The sequence below is a fragment of the Cavia porcellus genome, unplaced genomic scaffold (genome assembly GCF_034190915.1).
Source record: "Cavia porcellus strain 051 isolate PalLab524CR breed Dunkin Hartley unplaced genomic scaffold, mCavPor4.1 scaffold_32, whole genome shotgun sequence".
Classification (NCBI taxonomy): domain Eukaryota; kingdom Metazoa; phylum Chordata; class Mammalia; order Rodentia; family Caviidae; genus Cavia; species Cavia porcellus.
This window is the reverse complement of record NW_026947515.1, coordinates 35704907-35732014: the sequence shown is the minus strand read 5'-3', so window position 1 is coordinate 35732014 and position 27108 is coordinate 35704907. Positions and strand designations below refer to the sequence as shown.

Below are 27108 nucleotides of genomic sequence, written 5' to 3'. Positions count from 1 at the left end.
CAGAGGAATCTATAACACTGTCAGACTATTCTATCCACTTTCCTAGTGAATTTTTTACTTCCTTTTTTTATTGCTTTAAAAATATTCTTTTTTTTTTTTTTTTTTTAAATCGGTACCAGGGATCAAACTCGTGACTGCACACTTGCAAGGCAGGCGCTTATGCCACTGAGCTAAATCCTCAGCCCCCCCAAAAATTCTTAATTTAACAATTTAAATCAACTTTTTAAAACTTTCTGAGATAATAGTTCTTGTTTTTTTTCTCTTCACATTTCTACTCTCCCCCTCTCATCTCAGTGGTGTCTTTGTAAGTGATCCCTAGAAAAAATACCCAGGCAGCTCTTCCACCTGCTGTCCGTATCCCGGCCCTCTGACACATGCGAAGACTTGGGGTTTCACTATGCAGTGCAGGCTGGCTCTGAACTCACCGTGTAGCTCAGGCTGGCCTCACACTCACAGTGATCCTCCTGCTTCAGCCTCCTGAGTGCTGGGATTACAGGAGGCACGGGCCACGCGTCCTGTTTTTCCTTTCCGGTTCAGCTGGGTCATCCCACTGAGGCACGGGCCACGCGTCCTGTTTTTCCTTTCCGGTTCAGCTGGGTCATCCCACTGGGTAGGCACGCGTCTTACTATTACTCAACTTCAGAAACATAGACAAATAAAATAGAAACCTGCCTCCACCTCATTCCCTCTTCTGACCACTGGTTCTCTGCTCTCTTTCCCGATAGCCTCATCATTTGAATTGTTTATTCTTATTCTCTCTCTCATCTGCAGCTTGTATTTAAATGAGTAAGCTGGGCTCTCGTCTTCACTCTCCAGTCAGGGTCACTAACGACCCACGCGTGTCCTGCTCAGCCAGTGTGTGCTTGTTTGGTTTTCCTGTTGGCATCTGGTTGGATTGCTTAGCAGTGTTGGAGACTGTTGGACATGCAGGCCTTTCCAGCAGGTCCTTTGGGGAGAACCCATGGTTTCTTGCTCCTTTCTCCTCCTCTTCTCAAGCTTCTGTCCTCAGTCACCTTTTCTCCTTTCTTCCATTCCTTTCAGAGTAATTTTTGAGGCCTAAGTGTCCTAATCTCTTTCTCCATATATTTTATCAAATGTCCCTTCAACTTATTTTGACAAATTTTAATCTGTGAACAGCCATGTAGTCATCAGTGACATTCATCGATCGCTAATATTTTGCCAACATTTTAGTAAGTGCCCCCACTGCCTTAGCTGTCCCGGCCTGCGGGCAAGTCCACGGAGACCCTAGAGGGGGAGAGGGATGAAAAGGAAACAAGAGACCAAAGAACGGAGATGAGACACAAGTCCGATCAAGTCTCGTTTATTCAAGGAAGGAGTACCAAATATATAGGGTGCTGGGGAGGAGGGAGTTGGGCTCTGAGACGTCAGCAGGTAACTTAGCAACAGCAGCAGGACCAAGGGTTATAGGTTAAAGCAGATTTTCAAATTCCCTGCTCTCGGGATCATAAGCATAATCCCTGAATAGGCCAGGCCAAACAAGCTAGGTAGGCAAGGCGCTGCTTAACTACCAAACTTAACTCCTAGAGCGGGTTACGGTGGTGTGGCAGCCAATTACAGGGCTTCCCACACTGAGCCACTTAATTTTATTTTGCTGGACCACTGAAAGCAAATGCAGTCAACATGGTACATTCTCCCTTGAAGACTGTAGCATGTACATTCCAAGATTGAAGATTGTCTAAATAACTATAATACTATCATTACGTCTAAGAAAATTAACAGTAAGGCTAGGGATGTAGCTCAGTGACAAAGTCTGTGTGAAACTGAGCACAGAGGTACACACCTGCAATCCTGGTCCCCGAGAAGCTAGACAAGAGGGGCACCGTGAGTCTGAGCCCAGCCGAGGCCACACGGAGGGCTCACATCCAGTCTAAAGTACATAGTGAGATCCTGTTTCCAAAAAACCAACAAAACAAAACAACTAGCAAAATGCCCTCCCTGAAAAAGGAGAAGAAAAAATTACCAACAAATTAATATTGTTTAACATGCAGTCCTTGTTCAAATTTTCCCAAAATACAACTCTCTAGAAGTTTTTCTTTTAAATTCAAGATCCAATTAAGATTTGCCCATTACATTTGGCCACTGTTCTATTCATTTTTTCACTTTTTTTGGTTTCTACTTCCTCCTTTTAAATTGGTGCATTTCAGATATACATAATTGAAAGAGTTTTGCCCTAGAATAAATTACAGGCCATTGTGGCGGTAATTCAGCATGGTGGAAGGCCGCATGGAGGATGCTTCCCTGATGGCCACGACCTCATTCTTCCCGATTGCAGCTTCCTTTCCCTTCCTTCTTCCTTTCCCTGTGTGTGCCAAGAAATTTCCAATCAGTTCCTGGCATGTCATCAATGCCCACCCCAAGCACCACATCCGGTCCAGGGTCACATATCCCCCTATATGCAGTCTGAGGGGAAAGGCAAACCCTTGCTGGTTGTGGGCTCCTCCTCCACGTCCTCTAAATAAAAAAACTCCTTCTACTTTTTCTTATATTCTGCTCCTTTATTGCACTAGAAAACTCTAATGATAATGGTCACACCCACCATGGAGAATTTGTACCTCCAGCCTTTTATTGTGAAATAAACAACCTCTCCTCCCAGTTTTGCTGGGTTTTTAAATTTTTTAAAAACTTTTTATTGGTACCAGGGATCAAACTCACAACCGGCTGTTGCAAAGCAGGTGCTTATGCTGCTGAGCTACATCCCCAGCCCGTGGGTTTTTCCTCATAACGCGGACTTTGTTTTTTGAAGCACTGTTGTTAAAGGCATTGCCGAGCAGCAGCTCTCACCCGCGGTTCTTTCGCCCCCTAGGGGACATCTGGCAACAACCGGAGACTTTTTTTTTTTTTTTTGGTTGAAACAATTAAGATGATGCTACTGGCATCTAGTGGGAGGAGATCGGGGTGCTGCTAAACACTTTACCACGCACAGGACAGTCCCCACAGCAAAGAATTACGCAGCCAAAATGTCATTAGTGAATATCAAATGGTGTCTGTTTGATTGAAACAAAAAGAATTCAAATAAATGTCTTATTGTGAAGACACTGTTACCTTGCTTTTTTTTTTTTTTTACCGGTACCAGGGATCGAACTCACGACTGCCTGCTTGCAAGGCAGGCGCTTATGCCACTGAACTAAATCCCCAGCCCCTCCATGTTACCTTTCAATCATGTACTGAAACCAGAACCCCAAAATGATGGACAGTCACTGAGAGTAACACTAAATGCCCTAAATTTGCCTTTATGCCAACGAGAGGAATTGTTAAATAACAATTACAAAGGTTCTTGTTTTGCACTAAGCTCCTAAAGTAGGCCCCGCTGGACCAGGCTAAAAATAAAAATGTGATCACTCCCACTAAAGTTCCAAAATGAAAGTAAACTGTTTATTTGACCCTCCTTGAAGTCAGGATTATAGAGATAACAGCCGTATTCCCCAAGCAGACTAGTTTCAGTTAGCAGGAAAATAAAGTTCCCTCGGCTTTAACCCTTACCCAACAGAAGGAATCTGGAATAACCAACCAGTTATTTCTCTGTTCTGCCCCCTTGTCTTCATGAGGAAAGTAAGTTTCAAATGGCTAATCTGCTTTTTATTCTTTTATTCTTACTTTCTTCAGTTTTTAAAAAAAATTTAAATTTTAATAAATAAGATACAGAATTTCAAAACAAGCAGCAGGAAATTAACACTAATTAATATGTTGCATATTGTTATTTTAGAAGTTCAGATTACAAGATGTAGGCATGAAAAAAATGATCAAACAATGCAAGCACAGTCTGTTCTTACTGATGAACCTGCAGCAATGAGCTGTATAGTAATCTGCCTTGTATATACATGCGTACTTGCACACACGTATGTGTACATAGATACACGGAATCTCCCTTCTTCCTCCTCTCCTTTCCCTTATCCCAGTTTTTCTTGCCTTTTGAGCACTTTTTCTTTCATTATCACAGTACTTGTTGTACATTTTGGATCTTATTACTCTTTCAGGTTTTTTTTTTACACTAGGGAAACAATATGATATTTACAAATGTGAGTTTGATTTATTTTACTTACAAGTATGGTCTCAAGTTGCCTCCATTTATCTGTAAAAGCCTCAAGATTATCCTTCTTTACAGCTAAGTAACATTCCATTGTATAAAACACCACATCTTTTTTATCCATTCCGTGGTTGGTGGGCATTTGGGTTGTTTCCAAGACTTAGATATTACAAATTGTGCTGCTATGGACATGGGTGCACGTATATTGCTGTAGCATGATGTTTTCAATTCTTCTGGGAAAATACTCAGAAGAGGAACAGCTGGATTGAATGGGACTTCCAGTCCTCGTTTTCTGAGGACTCTCCGTACTGATTTCCACAGTAGTTGTACCAGTCTACACTCCCACCAACAGTGGAGAGGGCTTCCTTTTTCCCCACAGCCCCACAAACATTTGTTATTGCTTGACTTTGTGATGGCAGCCATTCTTTCTGTAGTGAGATGGGATCTCAGTGCTGTTTAATTTGCATTTCTTGAATGACCAGTGATGCTGACCATTTCTTTGTATATTTATTTGCCATTTGTATTTCTTATCTGAAAGTGTGTGTCCATCTCAGATGCCCATTTTTGGATTGGGTCTTTTAATTTGGGGGCCTGATGTTTTTCAGTTCTTTCTATGTTTTAGACATAAGCCCTTTGTCTGAGGGAGAGTTGGCTAAAATTCTTTCCTATTCTGTGGGTTTTCTTTTCACTCTGTTAGTGATTTCTTTTGAAGTGCAAAAACTTTTTAATAAGATGAGATCCCAGTTTTTGATTCTTTGAAGTACTTTCCACATGGTTTGTTTGTGGAAAGTACCCTATGTCTTCAATATTTCCACCTTCTTTGTCTTCCAGTAGATTTAGTGTTTCTATTTTAGATCCTTGATCCATTGTGACTTTAGTGCATGGTGATAAACACTGGTTCATTTTTAATCTTCAGTGTATGTAGAGCCAGATTTTCCAGCACTACTTATTAAAGAGGATGTCTTTCTTTCAGAGAACATGTTTGGCCCCTTTGTTGAAGATAAGATGGCTGAGTACCTTTGCTTTACTTTTAATTTTTATTTTGAAAGTAGTAAAATACAGCAGAACAAGACAGAATAAAGCCAATGAGACAGTGTAGTGAAATTGGTACAGAACTTCACAGCAGGTTACCGGGATAACAGTAATAGGCATCACAGTGTATCTCGTTATCTTCACAAGAGTTGTTCTTTCAATCATGTATATCAAAATAAAATGAAATACAGAACATTATAGAACTTATCAAAACAGAATATTGAATAGAGCAGTACCATTTGTCAGAATAAAGTAAAACAGTAATAAAAATATTTGCCTTCAAAGAGAAGGTAGAAGGAAATCCCCCTTATTTGCTATGGTCAACCTCCCAGGAGATGCTTAGATCTCTGGTTCCCATTTGCTAACGGGGTACAGGGGAAGTGGATGTTTGACTCTAGGCCGTGCCCCAGTAGGCTCACTACTGCTTAGCAGGGAGGCAGGCTGGTTGCTTGGTGTCCCAGCGTCCTAAGTTCCAACATGGTGTGGATCTCAGGAGACACTGGTGGTTCTTCCCCTGGGGTGGCTACAGCTGGCTGAATGTCTTTATTGTTTTGTCTGCATCTTTTAATCTGTTCCACTGATCCTGAAGTCTGTTTTTATGCCAGTACCATGCTGATTTTATTATAGTAGCTTTGTAGTATAATTTCAAGTCTGGGGATTGTGACGCCTCCTGCCTTGCCCAGGATCCCTTTTGTTATGCTAGGTCTCTTCTGTTTCCAAATGAATTTCAGGAATGTTTTCTCTAGATCTGTGAGGTATGTTACTGGTAATTTTTATTGGGAACGCATTAAATCTGTATAACAGCTTTGGGAGTATGACTATTTTTCTTCAATCTTTACTTGCTTATAAAATTAAAATTTTCTACTCAGCCCATCTGAACATCATATGGATGTTCAATCTTATGGATTGAAGTGTTGTCTGATTACAGAATTAAAAATAAAGCTAATTCAGATTGCCTTTTTAAAATGTCAAGCTGGGTGTGGTGATGCATACTTGTAATTCCAGCACTTCAGAGGCTGAGGCAGGAGGATTTCTGTGAATTCTAATCCAGTCTGGATTACATAATGAGTTCAAGACCGGCCTAAACTATATAGCATGATCCTATCTCAAAAGAAATAAGACAAAAAGGTCTCTAAATTGTCCAGGCTGGGCTTGCATGTCAGATCTTCCTTGCTCATCTTTCCAAATAGTGGCATTACGGTGTGTTCCACGTACCTGATGATGTTGTGGTTTTTCATGAAATTGCCTCCTGGCAGGCTGCTGCTCTTGGTGGTCCCCAGTTCCGATCACTTAGTTAAGCAGAGACCTCTCCATTGTAAAGTTATATCATCCTCCTTCAGAAGTATGTAGTATGTAATCTGATGGTACTTGGAGATTTTATGATATTCTACTGCCCAAAAATATTTTTTGCAGTATCCTAGCATCTGTTAATAATCCTTGCCTCCACGATGACATAGAATGATTATTTTATTCTTTTTGTTTTGTAACAGGAATCAAACTCAGGACTTGTACTTGCCAGGAAGGTGCTGTGCCACTAAGCTATATTCCAGGCCCTATTTTATTCTTTTTAATCTATCATTCTTCCTGTGATGATTAGTGGGAACCTTCTGTAAAGAAAGAGATTTTCTTTATTTTTATTTTGCTTCTTGTCACTTAAGTATTATCATAGACTTACACTAATGATAATTTCATATTTGACCAGTTGTAATAATCCGTTACCATAATATCCATCTTATGCTCAAATTGTGACAAATTTGGTGATTAGAGCCACGTCAAGCTTGCTTCTGTATCATTTTGACATTTCCCAATAGTCTTTGAGCAGTTATGTGCTTTGTGACTCAAAAATATATCCAAGGTTTATCTTCTATTTTTTCCTGCCCTATCCTAGAGTCATTGATTTCTCCAAATGTTTCATGTTTTTTTCATATTTAGAAAGCAGTAACTGAGGCTAGGTATGGTCATTATTTCCAGGCTGTTTCAGTAGACAGAAAAAATTACAAACTCTTAGAAAATTATACACAATTTTTAAAAAGTCAAGCTAGGTATGGTAGTACATATATATATTTGTCTTTTCGTTTTTATTGGTACCAGGGATTAAACTCACAACTGCCTGCTTGCAAGGCAGGCGCTTATGCTGCTGAGCTAAATCCCCAGCCCCAAGTAGTATATATATTATCCCAGCTATTCAGGAAGATGAGGAAGGATTACAAAGTTAAGGCCATTCTGGGCAACGTAGAGGAATTCTGTCTAAAATAAAATAAAATAAAATAAAATAAAATGGGTTGGGGATACTGTTCAGTGGTAGAGCACTTGCCTAGCCAGCATGAGGCCCATTTCAAATTCAAAAAATACTATTCTACTTTTATTCTTGTATATTTGTATCTTCCTTCTCCCCCTGTGAAAATCATGGTCCTCCATAAAATCAATGTATTTTTAACTTTGTGCTTGCATTAGTCAGCTTTTCCATTGCTGGGACAAAATACCTGACCTAGGCAAATTAAGGTACAAGAAATTTCAGAGTTTTAGTCCACGGTCAGGCAGAAGGGCAGGGCAGAGGGAGTGTGCTTGCCTCGCAGTGGCTGCAAGCAGGGAGTGACACAGAGAGCTGGAGGGCTGGACACAGAAGGGGAGGCAGGAAGAGCCACCCACATTCTCCAGATGGGTCCCACTTTATTACCACTCACTTGGTGCACCCCTATTTAGTTGTCGTAAAAGACCCTCCTCTGAACATATGAGACTTTGGGGAATATTTCATATTTAACTCATAAAAGCTCTACTTCACAGTATAACAAAATAGTTTGAGAATTTTTCCCTATGGATAGTGATTTTGTGCAAGCACACACCTGTGTGTGTGTGCACGCGTGTGTGCCTGCACGTGCAGATAGCAACCCAGATCCTCATGTATGCTAGGCAAGTGCTCTACCACTGAGTTTCCCCTGGCCCATAGTGTGTAATTTTTGTTAGTTTTCCACAGAGGAGGGATAAAGTTCTCTGAAAATATTCCTCACAACAGCAGTAAGAACACTAGAAAAAATTGTCAAAGTCAACTTTTTGAACATTCTGGAAATTAATTGGAGTCTCTAGGAGGATTTCCTTCTAGAAAAGCAGCAGTATCTAGGTTAAAGCAGAAAGCTTTGTGCTGCTTTAACTTACCTGAGATGTGTCTCCCTCTTACTAACTGTATCATGGTTTTGGAATCTATGAAAACCAGCAGTTACTTGCAGGACAGAAGAGTTTTGAATCGCCTTCCGACTCTTATGCAGACAACTGACCCAGTTTTATCTGTCTGAGAGCTCCTGGAAATCTCCACACCGAAGGTGTCTGTTTACTTAAACTGACCAGAGTTCACCCACACAGCCTTGGGAGGTTCAGGGAACTTGTGAAAAAAAAAATCATAACCTAAGTGGTCATACAGTGTGGGACTGAGAAGAAAGAGACCAAAGAATCTGAAAGAAAAAACTGATGAAGGAGACGTCCATAGGGGCCTTTGGTAGTCTCATATTCTCTGACTTAGTCTTATCCTCTCTCTCTCTCTCTCTTTCTCTCTGTCTTTCTTGTAGCCCAGGCTGGCCTTGACCTCGGTTGATTATCCTCCTGAGTCAGCCTTCCGAGTGCTAAGATTGCAGGTGTGGGAGACCACGCCTGGCAAGGCTGTGGGACTTACCGGTTTATAAAATTTCTCTACCCAATTATTAACTGACCGCTATTTTTTTTTTTTTATAGGTACCAGGGATCAAACTCACGACTGTGTGCTTGCAAGGCAGATGCTTATGTTGCTGAGCTAAATCCCCAGCCCCAGTGACCATTAAATTTGTTAGGTAGAAATATCAGTAACTGCATAGAAAAGAAACACAGACTTCTATAGAATTACTTCAGGAGAATCATGCAACAACAGTAAACTGAAACAATAATACTGAAGATAGGGAAATTTGATTTCCAGAGTTATTTTGGTTTATTACTTAAAATTTCCAGTTTCAACAGAAAATGAAATACATAAAGAAACATGAAAGTATGGCCCACACACAGGGGGAAAAGCAGTTAGTAAAAGCTATGCTTGAGAAGTTACTAAATAGTTTAGGTCAGCCACCAAAAACAGGTTCAAAGGATGAGGAGAAACCAGGTCTAAAGAACTAAAGTATGAGAATGATATCTCACAAAGATAGAGCCCTGGGGCTGAAGATTTAGCTCAGCGGCATAAGCGCCTGCCTTGCAAGCAGGCAGTCGTGAGTTCGATTCCCGGTACCGATAAAAAAGGAAAAACAAGGATAAAAAAACAAAAACAAAAACAAAGATAGAGCCCTACCATAGAGATATGGAAACGATGGGAAGGGACCAAATAGAAATTAGAATCTGAAAAATACAACAAATGAAAAAAAAAAAAAAAACTCACCAGAAAAGCTAAACAGAAAATATTAACTGACAGAAGAAAGAATCAGCAAACCCAAAGATGGATCATTTGGATTATGCAATCTGAGAAATAAAAAGAGGAAAAGAGTTGGCCAGGGCTTTCACTCAGTGGCTCAAGTGCCTGCCTGGCAAGTGCTAGGTTGTAAGTTTGATCCTCGGTACACAAGAAAAAAAAAGTAGAGAATAATGAACAAATTGTAAGAACTCAAACATACCAATATATAAATAATGGGAGTCCTAGAAGGAGAGAAACAAGAGAGAAAAAGATAGAAATGATATTTAAAGAAATAAAAACAGGAAATTCCAAAATTTGAGGAAAATCATTAATTTGCTATTCTAAGAAGCTCAACAAATACCAATTATTACAAACTCAAGTGGTGCACTCCTACATACATCATAGACTGCCCAAAACCAAGGCCAGGGCTGGGATTTAGCTCAGCGGCATAAGAACCTGCCTTGCAAGCAGGTGGTTGTGAGTTCAATCCCTGGTATCAATAAAACAAAAACAAAAACAAAAAAACAAGGCCAAAGAGCAAAACTTTGACAAGAATAGGTAATTTCTTCATGAAGAACTCCTCTGTAAAGCTAACTTTTAGTCAAAACACATTGCAATTAGGAGGCAGGAGGTAATATATTCAGCAATGAAGGCAAAACATTAATAACCAAGAATGATATGTCCAGTAGAATTATACTTCAGAAATGAAATTAAAACATCACAAAATGAACAAAGAGATGTTATGTTTGGTGTGTCCACCCTACAAAGATCGCTAAAGGGAAGCTTTAGGTTGAAATGAAAAGACAAACGACAGAAATTCAAGTCCACACAAACGAAGAATAATGATAAAGGAGATGACATAAGTGAAATTTAGTAAGATTTATATTTTACTTGTAATTTTCTTTTATTTGTAATTCTTTTTATTTTTATTTATAATTCCTTTGTCTCCCTTATGACTTAAAAGATAACTATATTTATGCTTTTACATATAAAACAATACTTATAAAGCTATCTTTATGGTCTTTTTTTTATTGTCAGTAATTACATTAAGTTTAGGCAGATTAAAAAATCAAAATGCAAAAACTGGCAATAGGTAAAAAAATCATTAACCACATCTTGTCTCATGAAACATAAATTCACGTATCCTAAGTGGATAAAAAAGTTGATGCCAGTAGTATTTAAAGGAGAAATAGAATGGCTGTGCCACATATGAAGCACACGAAATACATTTTCAGACAAAAATGTTACTAAAAACAAAGTAGTTTCCTCAGAAAAACCTAGTGATTATAAACATGCTCTGGCCAGGTGTGGAGGCACAGGCCTGCAGCCCCAGCATCCGGAAGGCTGAGGCAGGAGGATCACGTGAGTGAGTTCAAGGCCAGCCTGAACTACACAGTGACACCCTGTCTCAAAACAGTAACATAAGATAAAATAAACACTTTTCTAGTAATCCAGTCCCACAATTCATGATCTGTCAAACTTAGGGGGAGAAATAGACAGTTCCCACTATATCATATACTATATATTTTGATAAGAAACAAGAGGGAAATAAGACTATATTATGTATTTCCTAACTTTTATTACACTTTCATTATATATACTTTTTGAGCTCTTTTTTTTTTAACTTATTGTGCATTCACTTGATATTAGTACATGAAACACTTTTTGTTTCTCTTTTGTTTTTTATTTTGGTATCAGGAATCGAACTCAGCACCTTGTGCTTATTGGGCAGGAGCTGTGTCATGGAGCTATATTCCTGTCCCTTTCTTTCTCTTTGTGGTTACACAGTATTCAATTCTGTGACTATATTATCTTTAGTTTGACAAATTTCTTATGTTTGTAAAACTTGGTTATTTCTAACGTTTTGCTATGAAAAATAATGTCACAGTTATTGTTCAGTTGTTTCAACTTACACAGATGTATCCTCAGGATAACTATTTATACAAGGGATTACTGGATCAAAACAAAAATTATATGGATATACAAATCGGTTAAATATTGCCCAATAGTCCAGGTACAGCATGTGCTCCACTTTGTACTTCCAACAGCAGTGTAAACCGGTCCTTATTTCCTCGTGTACTGTAGTTTCAGTTCAAATTCTGTTTTGAGTGCTAGTCTAAGCATCTTCTGATAAATGGTTTTGAAGTCTTTTAAGATGTTTTTGAGCTGGGCACAGTGGCACATGCCTGTAATTCTAGAACTCAGGAGGCTGAAGCAGGAGGATCATAATGAGTTCAAGGCCAGCCTGATTTATATAGTGAGTTCAAGGCCAGCCTGAACTACATAGCAAGACCCTTTTCCAAAAATAAAAAAATTGTCCTTTGTGCACTTTTTCATTAGGTTTTTGGTTTTCTCTAGATTTTTGCTATGTATTCTGAGTTATCACTATGTATATCATCCAAATCCTGCTGAATCCCAAATTCATATTCCTATATTTGAGCTCCGGAAGTCTATATTCTTCTATGTACTTGGTATTTGCACTCAGATACTAAATAGGTATGTGAAATCCAAATCAAAAGTAGAACTATATTTTCTCCTCAGTAAATCCTCATCTAGACAAACACTACTCCTAAACCTGTGTTCTATAACTCTAGAACATGTAACTAAAAACGCGTAAATGCATTTTGCAATGATCAACATTCGGGTCATTTATTGTATTGTGAACTGTGCAGCTGTGAATATTCTTGTAGGTGTTTCCTCAGCACAATGTACAATATCCTTGATAGATAATTATTTCAGGTCTTATGTCTCAATTTCCTTCAGAAAACAAGATTCACTTCTTTCATACTTACTAAAGGCTTTACATAGTAGTGGAATGGCTGAGTCTTAGGGTCTACCTAAAACTATATACGTAACCCTTTGTGTTCCTGACACCCAAGTTGAGTTTTCCACCCTTAGGATGGGACTCTCTGAGTGTCCTAATCAGATGCCTGATAATTTCTGAGTGACCTTCATCTTGAGGATCTAGCTTCAAGACCCATCAGGAAGGGCAACAAATGTGCCCTCATTCACTGAGGGGAACCCCTCCGTGGGGGACGGCAGCATCTGCTATCTTTATGGCCCCTGCCTCCTGCTAGTCATCACAAGAAGACAGACTGGGCAGCCCTCTCCCGGCCAAAGGTCTCCCTGCTGAACACGGATTTGTGCAGCCAGCAGAGCCATGTGTGGGGGAGGGTGGGCCTGCTCTCTCTCTCTCACAGGCACACCAGCAATTTGGTGATATTAAATGCTCAATTCTAAATAGACGCCATATGTCTGCCTAAATTACTGAAAAGTATAAACCACCCCAACTGATTGCTAATCTTAACACAGCCTATTCTTCTTTGACGAATGTACATCTTTAGTGAGCCTGAAGAGATCTGAACTCAGAAATCTTGGACTCCTGGGATATATGCACTTGAGTAAGGAAGTGGCGGGGAGCACAGGCCCTGGCGGGGATACTAATCCACAGCTCACCTGTCTCCTTTTCTTACCTCTGTCCTGCACCACCACTGACCTGTGAGCATGGCAGCTAAATGGCCGAGCGGCCGTACCACCTCTCCAAAACATAGCTGTCCTTTGGCGCCTTGGACAACGCCCAGACTGTCCTGGAGAGGATGAAGCCGAGAAAGAGGCAACAGCTTCAGTCATCTAGGAAAGACATTCTGGGGTCACTGGTGCCCAAGGCTTGTCCTGAAGTGGCAGACTGTGGACCCCTGGCTCTGGGGCGTGGGTGGTATGGTGGTGTGCGCGTGAGCAGTCTTTAAAACACAGGGCTCCCTCGCCCAGGCGTAAAGACAGTTGCTCCCAACATACCATCTCTCCTCTCCAGTGGGGTGCAGGCCCTGCATCTCGCTGAATCCTCAGCAGCAGTCACCGTGCCTGGCATGTAAAAGTCAGACACACTTGCTTCAGGAAGGTGTGCTGATCTGCACATCAGAATATCAGGGGTCCAGGCTCAGTTCTGTCGGAATAGTTCTCCTTTACTGCCTACTGCGTACTCTTACTAGGTACTGAGGAGGGTTCCAAGAGGCTAAGTGACTCTCCCAAGGTCACAAAGCTACGCAGGGAAGGCAGAGGGTGGATTTGCACTCCACTATCCGGTTTCCTATTGCGTCCCAGTGTATTTACTAATTTATTTAGCCTCTGTGCGAGGACGGATCCTCCGGGAGGCTGCATGTTTTGCGCCCTCCTAGCCCGGCAAGGCCCTCTCCACTCAGCTCCCTCCGGCGCCCAGGCAGCCAGCCTCCCCCTCCCGCAGCCTCCCCTCCTCGGCACCGCCCCCACCTCGGGAAGCCCCGCCCCTCCCTCTCGCCCCGCCCCTCCCCGCAGGCTAACGTCACGTGCCACCCATTCCCCTGCGCCTGCGCACTGCTTATTTCCCGCTGTCAGGATGAGGAGGCGGAGGTCGGCGCCCGGGTCCGTCTCTGCCCGCGGCTGTGGCGGCGCCCGCGGCTCCTGCCTTAGCGGTTCCTCCCTGGGCAGTGGCGGCGGTGACTCGGTAGACGCCTTTTCCGCCAGCTGAGCCCGCGGCAGCCCAGCTCCGCTCCCCGTGGCCGGCCGCCCGGCCATGGCGCAGCCGGGCCCGGCTCCCCAGCCTGACGGTGAGGCGCCCACCATGGCAGGCGCGGCGGGCGCGGCCTGCCCGGAGCTGGCGTAGCTGGGGGGCCGCGGGGCGGGCGGCGGGAAGAGAGCGCGCAGGCTCCGGGGTGACCCCGCGGGGCGGAGGCGGGAGCGCGCGGGCGCCGCGCCGGCCTGGGCTGCCGCCCTGGGGAGGGGGCGGGAGGTGCCGGCGCCCGGCGCGGCGGCCGCTCGGAAGGGCGTGGGGAGGCTGCGGCGCGGGAGCGGGAGCTGCTGTGGGGCGGCACGTGGGTCCTGCCCGTGGGGAAGGTGGAACCTGGGGACGTGTGGTGTGCTGGCTGAAGAAAAACGTGTCGCTTCGTCGGTGATGTGGTCTCTCGCCCCACCCGCTGTCCCCACCTCCCCAGTCCACGCTTAAGCGCTCTGCGCCCACTTTTGTGACAAACTAGTTGGCATCAGTGTCAGTTACTTAATGGTAAATGTTGAGGCTTGAGATCTTTCACTGACATGCTGTGGGCACAGTTCCTGGCTTGAGAATTTTCACCCAAGATTATTCATGCGTTTTTTTTTAGCAGTAAAGATGGCAGCACCCATATATACAAAGTGATAATGTGAGTGTTAGTAATGAGGACGATGTTTGGAGACTGCTGAAATCGAGTAAATGGCTTTTTTAATTTTTATTTTTTTATACGAGATGCAGGTCCCACTCTTGCCCAGGTTGGCCTCGAACAACGGGGCCTCAGAAATGCTCCCTTCTGAACCTCTCTAGTAGCAGTGAACACAGGTGCATGCCCGACTGTGTTTTTAATCGCATTTATATTCTTGAAAGAGTACCGTCCTAAATAATCTAAGTAGATTGTCCGAGCCCTTTCACATTGTTCCAGAACTTGCTACCTGGAATTAAGTTTGGAAAAAATATGCTTTGTCTTTGGCAAAGTCCTACCTGTCTGCTTGAGGGAGTTCTTTCAGTTCGTTCTTTCTGTAGTCTGTTTGTGCTTAGCATCTTTAAGTGTGAGTACAGTGTTGGAATAGGGCCTTGGCAGAGAAGATATTTAAAAACTTGCCTTTGTTGAGGTAATCTCTTGAAATAACTTTTTTTTTTGAAACCTGTTTGTTCTTACCTCTGGGGATCTGGAAACAATGTTATCAGATTGCAAGGCTCTTGTGGCTTATGAGAAGTGTGCTAGCATCTAGTTTGGGGTTTTAGTTGCTTAAGGAGATGCCCAGCATGGTGAATTGTTTTGAGAATCATTTTGTTTCTGTTACAGTAGAAAAGAGAGGTATTTCTGTTGGGCTGTCAGAAAGAGGAAACTGAGATGTTTTTAGGCTACATTTTAATTCTCACCTTTTGAAGTTGGTGTTAGGGAAAAACAAACTTTGCTATTCACAAACCCTCTATGTTATTGCAGACAGGGGCAGCAGAAAAAGTTCAGTAACTTCTGGTTTTGATCTGAGGTGGTAGGTCTGCCTAGCTGCGGTTTTCTCTTGAGTTGCATGGAAACAAGAGTCTAGGGTAGCTCAGGTGACAGGAGTCTGGAATCTTAACTTCCCTCCCTCTTTCAAGATGTGGAATGGTTTTCCTTGTTAATAGGCAGAAGTGACTAAGCACTTGAAAGACGATAGGAAAACATTAGCTTTGGGAAATGTTGTATTATTGCTATCCTTAGGGCAGGTTTATTTCCTATTTTTCAAATCTTGTGACTATTGAATGAGATTGAGATTGCCTAGATCGCAGTACTTATTTTAAGTTAATGTAAATGGGAAACCAGAGCTAGTGCATGAGAGGCAGAGAATTTGGAGTGTTTGAGTGCTTTGCATGGGGTGTCTGCTTTTCATATTGAGTAATTAATTTTCCTCTTTGAGCTCATGTTGACCACTTTGTTTTTAAGCATACCGGAATTTTCTGCTCCTCTTGATTAAAAACAAACAAACAAACAAAACCCCAAAAATCGATTGCACAGTTCTTTTGCATCAATCTGACAGTGCTTAGTCTTTGAGTTTATGTTGCTTTTATCCCATTTTAGAAGCAGTTGTCTGAAGGACATTGTCTTTGACACCTCTTCCATTGATTTTCATGAGGATATGGTAAAGAAAATATTAGATTTGTATGTGAATCAATAGGATGAAATGTCATTTTTAGAAATTCTCTGTAGTTCCTTGTTTTGTAAATTCCTGAAAAAGTTTTGCCTTTTGGATGATGCATTTTATTTTACTCATTTAAAGTAATGGTAATTTAAAATCAATTTCAATTGATTTTTTTTTTGAGAATTCAAAGATACTGTAGAAATGATCACATTTTATTTTATTCTAACCTAAATTGTATCAGGATTATTTGCTGTAATTTTATTACTTTTTAATTTACATGCTGTCCTTTATAATTCCTCCATTAAAAAATTCTTTTAAAGTGAGTGCATAGGTGTAATTCCAATACTCTGAAAGACAGAGCCAGAAGATTGCAACTTTGAGTTTAACCTGACAATGTAGCAACTTCGTGTGAAAACAAAAAAAAAAAAAAAATGAAAAAGGGCTGGAGATATAGCTCAGTGAAAGGCCTGGGTTCAATTCCTAGTGCCACTTAAAAACTATGTATATATACTTATATATGATTTTGAATATTTTTATCATAAAGAAGTGATAAAGTTGATATATAAGCTTAAGCATTTCACAGTGTAGCAAATGTATCTAAACATTACATGAATACATATAACTTTCATGCTCTTATGTGTGAGAGAAAACAGATTATGTAGAAATGTGTTTTCTCCCATTTCCCAGAAGTAAGTTCTGTTTTCTTTCCTTTTTTTCTGTAGTTACATAGATACACCATTTAGCCTTGAAATAGACATACATTATATAATAGGTCTGCAACTTATCAAATGTTAGTTATAATTCCATACTTGTAAATGATTATATGCCTATGTAATGTGCTGTAAGCATTGCAAACAGTGTCTTAGGAACTTGTAACATCAGTGATACTACTGCTTTTCATTGATGAAACTGAAGCACAGAAAAGTTAAACCACCTGGGGTTACACAAGTAGGAAAGTAGGGGAGCCAAGATTCAAACACAGGTCATCTGATGTCAGGGCGGTGTGGTCTGTTTACTAGGTCCTGTGGCCCGCTGTCCATGTCCATATTGCAAGACTGCTACATTCTTGTTACAGACTATTCTACCACATGCAGGTATCATACATGATTTATTTGCCTTTCAAGTAGATTGCTTTCACTTTTTTCATTTTACAAGCAGTACTATAATCAGTGTCCTTGTGCATATTTTTCAAGCACTTTTGCTTTTACTTCTGTAATACTAGTGAATTAAAGGATGAATTCTGATGATTTAAATTTTATGGCTATTGCTAGCTTACCTCAAAAATTATACCAGTTTATGTACTTGGTAACAGTATATAAAAGAGTGGATATGTTCTATAATCCTATAATTTCTGCATGTTGTCAGTTGTTTTGTGTCTTCTGATAGATTAAAGAAAGTGATAGTCCTCATTTACCAAACACTTGGGTGCCTAGACTATGCCAAGTGCCCTGGTAAGCTGTGGGAGATACAGAGACCCAGTCCCAGTTCCTAGGTAATGAACTATTCATTAATTAGATGACTCCAGGGGCTGGGGATTTAGCTCAGTGGCATAAGCACCTGCCTTGCAAGCAGGCGGTCTTGAGTTCGATCTCCGGTACCGATAAAAAGAGAAAAAGAAAAAAAAACTGTAAAAAAAAAAATTAGATGACTCCACTGACAAGTATATGAATAGTTATTTATTTTGCTAGCACCAGTGTATTCTACTTGCAAGGCACAATTCTAGGTAGGTAGAATGTGTCAGTTTGCAAAAAGAGAACAAATCTGCCTTTATGTGGGAGAAAAAAGATAATAAGAAACTAGCATGTGATATGGCTTGTTAATCTCTGTAAGTGACAAAGAGAAAAGAAAAAGTGGAACAAGATAAAGGGAAGGGGCGGGACTAATTTTAAATAAGGTGAGCAGGGTAGCCTTAGAAAATGACATTTGTGCAAATCTTTGAGGTAAGCAATGAGGGTATCTGGAGGAAGAGTTTTATAGGCAAAGGGATCAATTTTTGGAAATACCTTGAAGGAGCGTGTTTAGGAGAGTGGCCAGTAGAGTTTGCTGATGTACTGGATATGGATGAGAAAGAGAGGAGTGAAAATAATTGCAAAGGTTTTGAACCCACGTAATTGTGAGAGGTATCTAATGCTGTTGTGCCTGTAATTGAGGTATTTGACCCATTTATGGGAACTATTGTAGCAAAGTGAAATGTTCATCTTTTTCTTTCTTTTTTTAAAGAATAGGAAAATTTGAGGAATGGGGAAATGGGAACAGAAATAGTTACTGAAAGACAGGAGGGATCCCAAATGGATTACCTGAAATGTGCATCTCTTAATGAATACAAACACCTTGGAGAAAGGGCGTTTTTTACTAATAATGATACCTCTGGCATAATGCTGTCATAGAATAAGTGCAAACAGTAGGTATTTGTTGAAAGTCAAATGAAAAGATACATTTATAATAATGTGAAAGTGCTTCCCATTCGGAATATTCTGGTAACCCAGCTGAGAAATGTCCCTCACAAAGTTAGGTGACACGTAGCCCTCTCTCCATTTCATCCCCATTGCATCTTATTTTATATTGGAGAAAGTGGTACCTGAATAGAGACTTGAGAGTTGCATAGAATTTTCAGCAGATAGAAGAGAAATGGATAAAGTCCTGAACATGTGCAACTTGTCAAGATTCAATCATGAGGAAATAGAAAACCTGTCCCATAAGATTTGAGTCAGTAATAAAGTCTCCCATAAAAATTCCTAATCTGATGGCTTCACTGCTGAATTCTACCAAAGGATTAACACTAGTTTTCTTAAGCTCTTAAAAAAAATTGATGGAAGAATCCTTCTAAACATTCTACAATGTCAGCATTACCCTGATATCTAAACCAGCAAGGATACAAAGAACAGCAAAACGAAGCATAGAACGTTAACCTACACAGATAGATGTAAACATCCCCAACAGAATATTAGCAAATCATATTTAATACCACATTTAAAATGGTCATTCACCATGATAAATTCATCCCAGGGTTCAAAAATGGTTCTACATATGCAAATCAGTAAGTGATCATATCGACAGAATCAAGGACAAAAATCATATCATTTTAGTAGATACAGAAAAACATTTTGACAAAATTCAGTATCCATTCATGATAAAAATGCTCAACAGATTAGCTATACAAGGAATATATATCAACACAGTATAAACCAGCTAATGCACTGAATGGGGAAAAGTTGAAAGTTTTTTTTTTCACTTTTCTCGCTTATATTCAGCATAGTACTGAAAGCACTGCTTAGAGCAAATAGGCAACAGGAAGAGAGAGTATCTAAACTGGAAAGAAAAAAGTTAAACTGTCATGATTTGCAAATTTTTTCTTGTATTGGGTATTGAATCCAGGACCTTGCACTGAGCTATATTCACAGCTCTTTTAAATTTTTTTTTTTAAATTTTGAGAGAGTCTTGCTGAGATGTTAAATTGCCCAGAGTGCTTCAAACTTGCAATGCTCCTGCCTCAGTCTACAGAGTGCCAGAATTACATATGTATGCCATCATGCCTGGTGACATTATTCTTATATTTAGGAAATTGTAGAGACTGTATGAAATAAAACATTTGAACAAATTAATGCATCTAGTAAAGTTGGAGGGCACAAAGTCAATATATGAAATGCAGTAGCATTTCTATATATTAACAACTGATTATCTGAAAGTAGCTGTAGAAAACAATTTAGGAGTAAATTTAAGGAGGTGGAAGATATTGATACTAAAAATTATAAAGCATTGATGAAAGAAAGGAGGCAGATAAATGAAAAGATATTCTGTTAATAGAGTGGAAGAATTAATACTGTTAAAATGTCCATGTTGCATACCCATGTTTATGGCAGCTGATGATAGTTCATGATAGCTGAATGTGGGAACAGCTTTTTTGTGGATCAGTAGAAGAATGTACAGAGAGCCCTTTCTTGTCCTTGTGGTCCTTGTGATGATCTGGAAAGTTTATATTTGTAATTCCATGGAACCTTTTTTTTTTTTTTTTTTTTTTTTGGTGTCAGGAATCGAACTCTCGACCTCACATTTGCCAAGCAGGCAGTTACACAGCTGAGCAAAACCCCCGGCCTCTGGAAAGTTACTGGAATTCCAATAAGTTAGTTCTAGTCTACCACTAGTAGTAGTAACCCACCATGAGAATAAAGACACAAAGATATATTTATGAAGTCTGACCAGGATGAAGGTTCAGAACAAAGGCCTTGACCCACGGCCCAACCTGGATTTTATTAATTCGTGAAGAAGGAAGTGGTTTGAGGATGAGTGACTGAGAATGGCATCAAATATATTAGTACTGAGAGCTGGGCTGTGTAGGAGACCAAAAAGTATCTTTCCAATATGCAGAAAGAAGGATATGCTGACAGACTAATCTGTGTAACAGTTGAGGTAGTAGCTTATGTCTTGGGGATGTGCTTCAGTTCTGATATGAAACTTTTCTGCCCTGGGAAGTCATAGCCTCTTATTTTGAGGTTCATCCCAGTAGATAGCCCTGGAATCATGGCTCTTGATCCCACTCATCTCAGCCATGTTTTGGGAGTCCTGGGTCACAGAAACAGCAACTGTGCCTAGCTTCAAAGATTATGTATGAGCACCTCAGCCAGCCCTATTTACATTGCTTAAAGCCAATTGAAGGAAATGGCCTAAGCCAACTCTGTGCATATCAGTACATGGAGACAGGGCCAGGTTTAGCAAAAATAGAGATAATTGGTCTTCGTTTAAGGACAGTTGTCCATGTGGTCTTCCATAATTCCCCCTCTTTGTTTTGAAGAAGCGGGGTCAGGGTCATCCGTGGCTGCCTGACATCTAGTTGTCTCCAGATTGTGAATCCTCTATGATACACTTTAATCAGAAGAATTATAAACAAAGGGATGAGTACACTAATTCCTATATCAAACCAAAAGTAAGCCTTGAGATATGCAAATGGATTTGTTTTAAAGCATCAGCAAACTTATCCCAATCCTTCATTTGAGTATCAACTATAGCTGTCTGTTATCCATACTAATATTTTGGTGGATTGTTCCTTGTGTATGTTTTTGATTATTCCCCAAGGATTCAGGCTTTGTTGGTAATGGGGTGGTATAAAAGGGAGTCGTATTATGGTGACACTTTAAACCTTGTTGCAATTGCAAACAATTTGATCTCCCATCCTGAGGATGGAAGTTTTAGAATGCTTATTTGAGGGGCCAGGGATTTAGCTCAGCAACATAAGTGCCTGCCTGGCAAGCACAAGGTTGTGATTCAGTACTGGGTACTGGAAAAAAGAAAGAAAGAAAGAAAGAAAGACATGGTAGAATGCTTACTTGAGTTTGCAACTTGGTATCAGTTTTTTTTGCTGAATTTTCCAGTAGTTCTTGTTCAGTTGTCTACAAAGTGAATACTTTGTACTGAATGAGTTAATGTCATGGAGCCGATAGCTGTGCTGGCTATTAAAAGTACTAGGGAGGTTATTCCTGCTATAATTAATCCAATCATCCTCTTGGTCTTGATTTCTAAATCTTTTAATTAAGATCTCTACCAAGGGGGAAGTAGGTGAATGATACAATGGATCCGATAGATCAAACCAGAAGCCAAACTCCAGGTACCCAGCTCATGATCACTACTGCAGAGCCATTAGAAAGATATTTACAATGGGTTAAATAACAGTTGGTATGTGAGGACATATTTTGTTGCCCCTCTATCTTTCCTATCAACAGTACATGAGGATCATAGCCACTCAGGTTTACCTTTATATATCCATGACCACATAATACTACTTGGACTTTTCTCCATTTGTTGGCTGCAGATAACCAGTTTTCAGCTGTCCAATGTGAAAAGGTAGGCCTAGTTTCCATAAGGTATGTTGTAGGGCTGGCTGAGGTGCTCATACATAATCTTTGAAGCTAGGCACAGTTGTCATTGATGATGAGTCTGGGGATGGGAGGATTGAGGCCTCTACCTGACCATGTAACATTGTACAAGGCCTCTGAAGTCTTAGTATAGTTGGGAGAGCCTAAAAAGGAAATTTTATGCCAATCTCAATCTTTTCCCATAAGGAATCCTCTGGGGGACTGTTCTTCAAAGGAATAATTAAATTTACATATGGCCCATCAGTGGTACAGGTCCCTGCAGGACTGCCAAGGGCTCACATCACCTTCCTCAAAATGAGGGGCATGAGCTTCTGGAACACAGATAGGAATGTTAGGTTTAAAATCTCTTACAAGGTTCCCATCTGAGGTAATAGAACTTAAGGTTAGTAAGGACAGTTGTCCTTTAGACAGTTGTGCTTTTAAAGTCTGATCCACAGCTGTCATGCAAGGACTGGAGTCTTGCTCTAGATGGGCTACACATAAAGTATACAAAATGAGAGGTCATGTTAGCCTGTTCTTGTAAATACATTAGAATCTGTGGGCTGGGATGAATAGGATGTATAGAATTATTGCTGTCAGTAGAGTGGAAAATCTCTGGGGGCCTGTCTATTCACGTAAGGAGTCTAAGCAAGGGTGGATTAGGTATGTAGACCCAGCATTCTCCCTGGACCACAGGAATGCATATTGTAGCTGCTAGGAGAGCAAGCATTGCAAGAAAAAGGTTTTCAGGTGAGTGAACCAAACCGTGGCTGCCTTATGAATGGTTTGCTGTAGGCCTTCCCAGGACAGTAGAACTCGTTACTTGGGGTCTCAGTGAAGAGCTTGATGAGTTGCACAGGGGAGTTGGATTCTGGCCATGGAACAGCTCTGGTGGTTGTGTTCCGTCAGTTATCCTCAGCCCCAATTTAAAAGTGATGCTGGGCCATTCCAAACACCTGGGTGGAGATTGTGCCAACCGGGATTCAGAAAAGTTACAATATATGTAGCAAAGTTTTGACCCTGTGTTTCCCCTTTGGTTTAGTTGATTTTTTGGTTTAATATTAGTGTGTTAATGCTATTTATACACAATAGACTACTTCTGTCATAAAGAAAGGTAAATTTGAGTCACTTATTGGAAAATTGATGCACTTTGAGACCACAATCTTAAGTGAAGTATATCAGATATATGGGCTTCAGTATCACATGGTTTCTCTATGAGAAACCGAAATTATTAATAAAGAGCAAAGTAAAAGATAATAGGAAATAGGGAAATCTTAAATGAGATCAAGAGATGCAGGGAGGTGAGAGGGAGAGGAAGGGAAGGAGAAATAACAAAACGTGCTATATACTCTTCATGATAAGTATAATCTTGTGCTGCAAATGTGTACTAATAAATACTAAAGGCTATGGTAACCAAAACAGCATGCTAGTGGGATAAAGACAGACATAAAGATAGATATATAGAGCCATAGCAGAATAAGGAGTCCAGAAAAAAAAAAATCTGTGTATTTATACCTGATTTTCAAGAAAAGTGCAAAGAACACACAGTGAAGAATGAACAGTATCTCCAGTAAACACTGTTGAGAGATTTGGATATCTACATGAAATTAGATCCTTGTTTGATTCTTACCATCTGCAGAAGTCAAAGTGGACTTACTTAAATGTAAAGCTTAGAACTATGAAATTATTTTGTAAAAGGATGGGGAAAGTTTCCACATTGATCTGTGCAGTGATTTTGTTTTTGAATATGACCTCAAAAACATAGACAACAAAAGCAAAAGGAGACAAATGAGATTACATCAGACTAAAAAGGTTTTGCCACGCATAAGGAACAATCAACAGAGTGAAGAGACATTCTACAGAATGGGAAAACATCAGGATGTGATACATTTTGATAAGGAGTTAATAATCAAAATGTATAAGGAACTCAGCAAAAGAGAAAACTTTTTAAAAATGGGCAAAATATTTAGACATTTCTCAAGACATACAAATATATATATATATATATATATATATATATATATATGCAAAAATGTAGCATCATTAATCATCAGGGAAATGGAAATTAAAACCACAATGAACTAATATTTCACTCCAGTTAGAATGATAAGTTATCAAAAAGACAAAAAATTCTGAGTCATGGTGTGGAAAAGGAAATCTTTGTGCACTGTTGGTGGGAGTGTATGTTAGTACAGCCATTATGCACTATAATATGGAATTCCTCAGAAAATTGAAAAAGTACTATATGACTCATCAGTCCCACTATCTATCCAAAGGAAATGAAATCAGCATGTTGAAGACATGTCTGCGTCCCTTGTTTATTGGATCACTATTCACAGTAGCCAAGATACGGAATCAATCTGATTGTTCATTGATGAAGGAATGGATTGAGGAGATATATGTACATACAGTGGAATACTGTTGAGCCTTAAAAAGAAGTCCCCTTACTTGCAGCAGTATAGATGAACCTGGAGGGCAGTATGTTAAGTGGATTAAGCCAAAATACTATGTGATCCTACTCATGTGCAATCTAAAAAGTTGACTTTAGAAAAGAGAGAGTAGGATTGTTAACCACAGACTGGGATTACTGAGAGGAGAACTCAAGGGCTTTAATTTCAAGAGACCTATTTTATGGCATGATGACTATAGTTGTATTCCTGAAAAATTCCAAGAGATAGTGTTGAGAATCTTTGCATCAAAATGGTAACTGTGAGGTGGTACTTTTTATTTTTATTTTTTTTGAGGCAGGATTTCACTTTATAGCCCAGGCTGGCCTTGAATTCACTGTGTACCCCAGGCTGGCCTCAAACTCATGGCAATCCACCTGCCTCAGCCTTCTAATTGCTGGGATTACAGGCAGTGTCACCATGGATACGTTTGTTGATTGTTTCTCAGTTTATGTGTGTCTATAAAAATATGCACTTACAACATCATACTGTACATGATAAATATATACAATTTCATGTTTTAAGAAATAAGGATTTTTTTGACAGGTGAATATAGTTCCTTGGAGAAAACTGTTAAGGGAGTACGAAGCTCTTTGCAAAGTAGGAATGGAGTATGTTAGGTGAAATGTGTGACTAATCTGGTGGTGAATAATCTGCTGGAGAGTGAGAGACAGGTTTGTTTTCAGGGTTGATCCCGAATGGTGAGAAACCTTGTAGCCACCCACTCAAGCAGTTGGGATTTTTTAAGATGATATAGTCAGGCCTGTGTGTTTTGGTTGAGTAACACTGTTAAAGGAAGATTGTTCTGGAAATTATTATAGAAGGTAGATTGGCCAGCAAGCAGATGGTTAAGGATCAGGGTTAAACTGTTGCTGTGTTCTAGAGGAGACTTGGTGGTGAAAGACCACAGATAAAACTAATTGGTTGGTTAAGGGAGCCAGTGAACCTTATGCAATTGGAAAATTAAGTAAATTAGTATTAGAAAAAGTTTGAAAGAGGGAGGTGGTCACCAGTAGTAAGTGCTGCAGAGGAGTCAGATGAAGACAGAGTGGTTATTGAAATCAGCAATTAAATGATCTTCAAGACCTCTTTTAAGAGAAGAGTTTCAATGAGGAGAAAACAGGCAGCATGCTGGGACTGTTTAAAGTTATGGTGATAAATGTACATGTGGGACAGTCACATGAGGGAGCAGTATTACAGTTATGACAAGGGGTGTGTATGTTTAAGAAAAGAGATTTAAATAATCATAGATGCTGGAGGAACTACCAGTGGAAAGGGAAAGTCGGAAGATGTTTAAAAAGAATGTGGTCCGTGGGGGCTTAGGTTTTAGGGGTGTTGGGAGAGATTATGAACGTGGGTGTCAGGACCTCTTCCTCAAAAACTGAAAGGTGAAAGGAAAGCTTTGATGCATGAGGAAGAAAACTCTGGAGTAGAAGAGAAACTGATAAGTTATATGTAGCTTTCACTCCTTTATTCAAATACATGATTTGAGTGTCTTTTATAAAGAAGACAGACCAGATTGTTACTGCAAGATTATCTTGGCCGGGGGCTGGGGGTTTAGCTCAGCTGCATAAGCACCTGCCTTGCAAGCAGGCGGTCGTGAGTTCAATCCCCGGTACCGATTAAAAAAAAGACAAAAAAAGATTATCCTGACCAAGGAATGTAGAAAACTATTTGGTTATTTTCCCAGTTGTCCTCAGGATGATATACCATTAGCATGCTAGAAGTGCAGGAGAGGTGTTAATTCATGACATACATTGAATGCCCTAGAGATTCAGACTTAATTCTCTCATGAAAGCTGGGGTGACACGGCTGGTAGAATAATAAAAGTGCAGGACATGGTCAGGTTTGTATTGTTGGAACTTTAGATTGCAAGAGCAACCATGATGAGGTTTCTCATTCCTTTGATTAAGGTTATCAAAAATTAAAACAATTTTTTTCTTGCCATTTAATCCCTAGTTGATAACCTACTTTATGTAAACTTCTACTACATTTATTGTCTGTAAATTGCCACTCTGCCTCATCAAGGTCTTACTTTCTCAGTTGTCTTAGCTACCCAAGAACAGGATCTTACAGAAACTACTGCTTTCTTTTATTTTACTGTGAATTTAGTGGGCACTGTAGAAAGTGATGAATGGGCATTGTCAGTTTAGATCCGTCTCTGCATTTATTATTCTGCATTTACTCTTGCAGATGGCAATCTAGTCTCTTCAGAACATTTTCACTTTTTGTGGTAGCTGTATTGGGACTCTTACATTTTCTTGGGGCCAAATTACTCTTCAATGCCTTGATTCTGCTCATTTGAACAAATCAGCCTTCTCTTCTGGCCTTGTTTTCTACATACAAGATTTTCAAAGATTAAGGAGATTTCTTCCATGTTGGCATTTCTTCCTTATGAGGTGTATTACCTTCACTATTTTGTGTGGCCTCCTGAGCTAAGCTAATCATGTAGTTTCTTGGTGCTCTTCTTAGAATTGTGGACCAAAAACTGGTGACAGTACTCCAAACATAGAATCTAGGTGACTTGTACAAAGAATAGTAAAAACATTCTCTTTGATCAGGACTCTTTACTTTCTTTAATGTAGGCTAACTTTCCCTCAATTTGTTTTAATCTGCTGTATCATATTCCCAATAAAAGTAATGGTTCCCTAGTGACATACATTAATCTTCTTTTCATGTGTGTACGTGCTG

The 27108-nt window shown here is 40.0% G+C and overlaps 1 protein-coding gene across 2 annotated transcripts in view; it reads left to right on the top strand.

Annotated features, from left to right (window-relative positions):
* Nucleotides 1-13827: 13827 nt before the first annotated feature.
* Rabep1 (rabaptin, RAB GTPase binding effector protein 1) overlaps nt 13828-27108 on the top strand; it is a 140667-nt gene continuing 127386 nt past the window's right edge. The window contains exon 1 of one of the 2 annotated variants that reach the window (XM_063242162.1): nt 13828-14062. In XM_063242162.1, coding sequence (XP_063098232.1) covers nt 14029-14062 — 34 coding nt within the window. In that variant the 5' untranslated portion in view covers nt 13828-14028. The remainder of the gene's footprint in view (nt 14063-27108) is intronic. The other variant, XM_063242161.1, reaches the window with a different exon arrangement.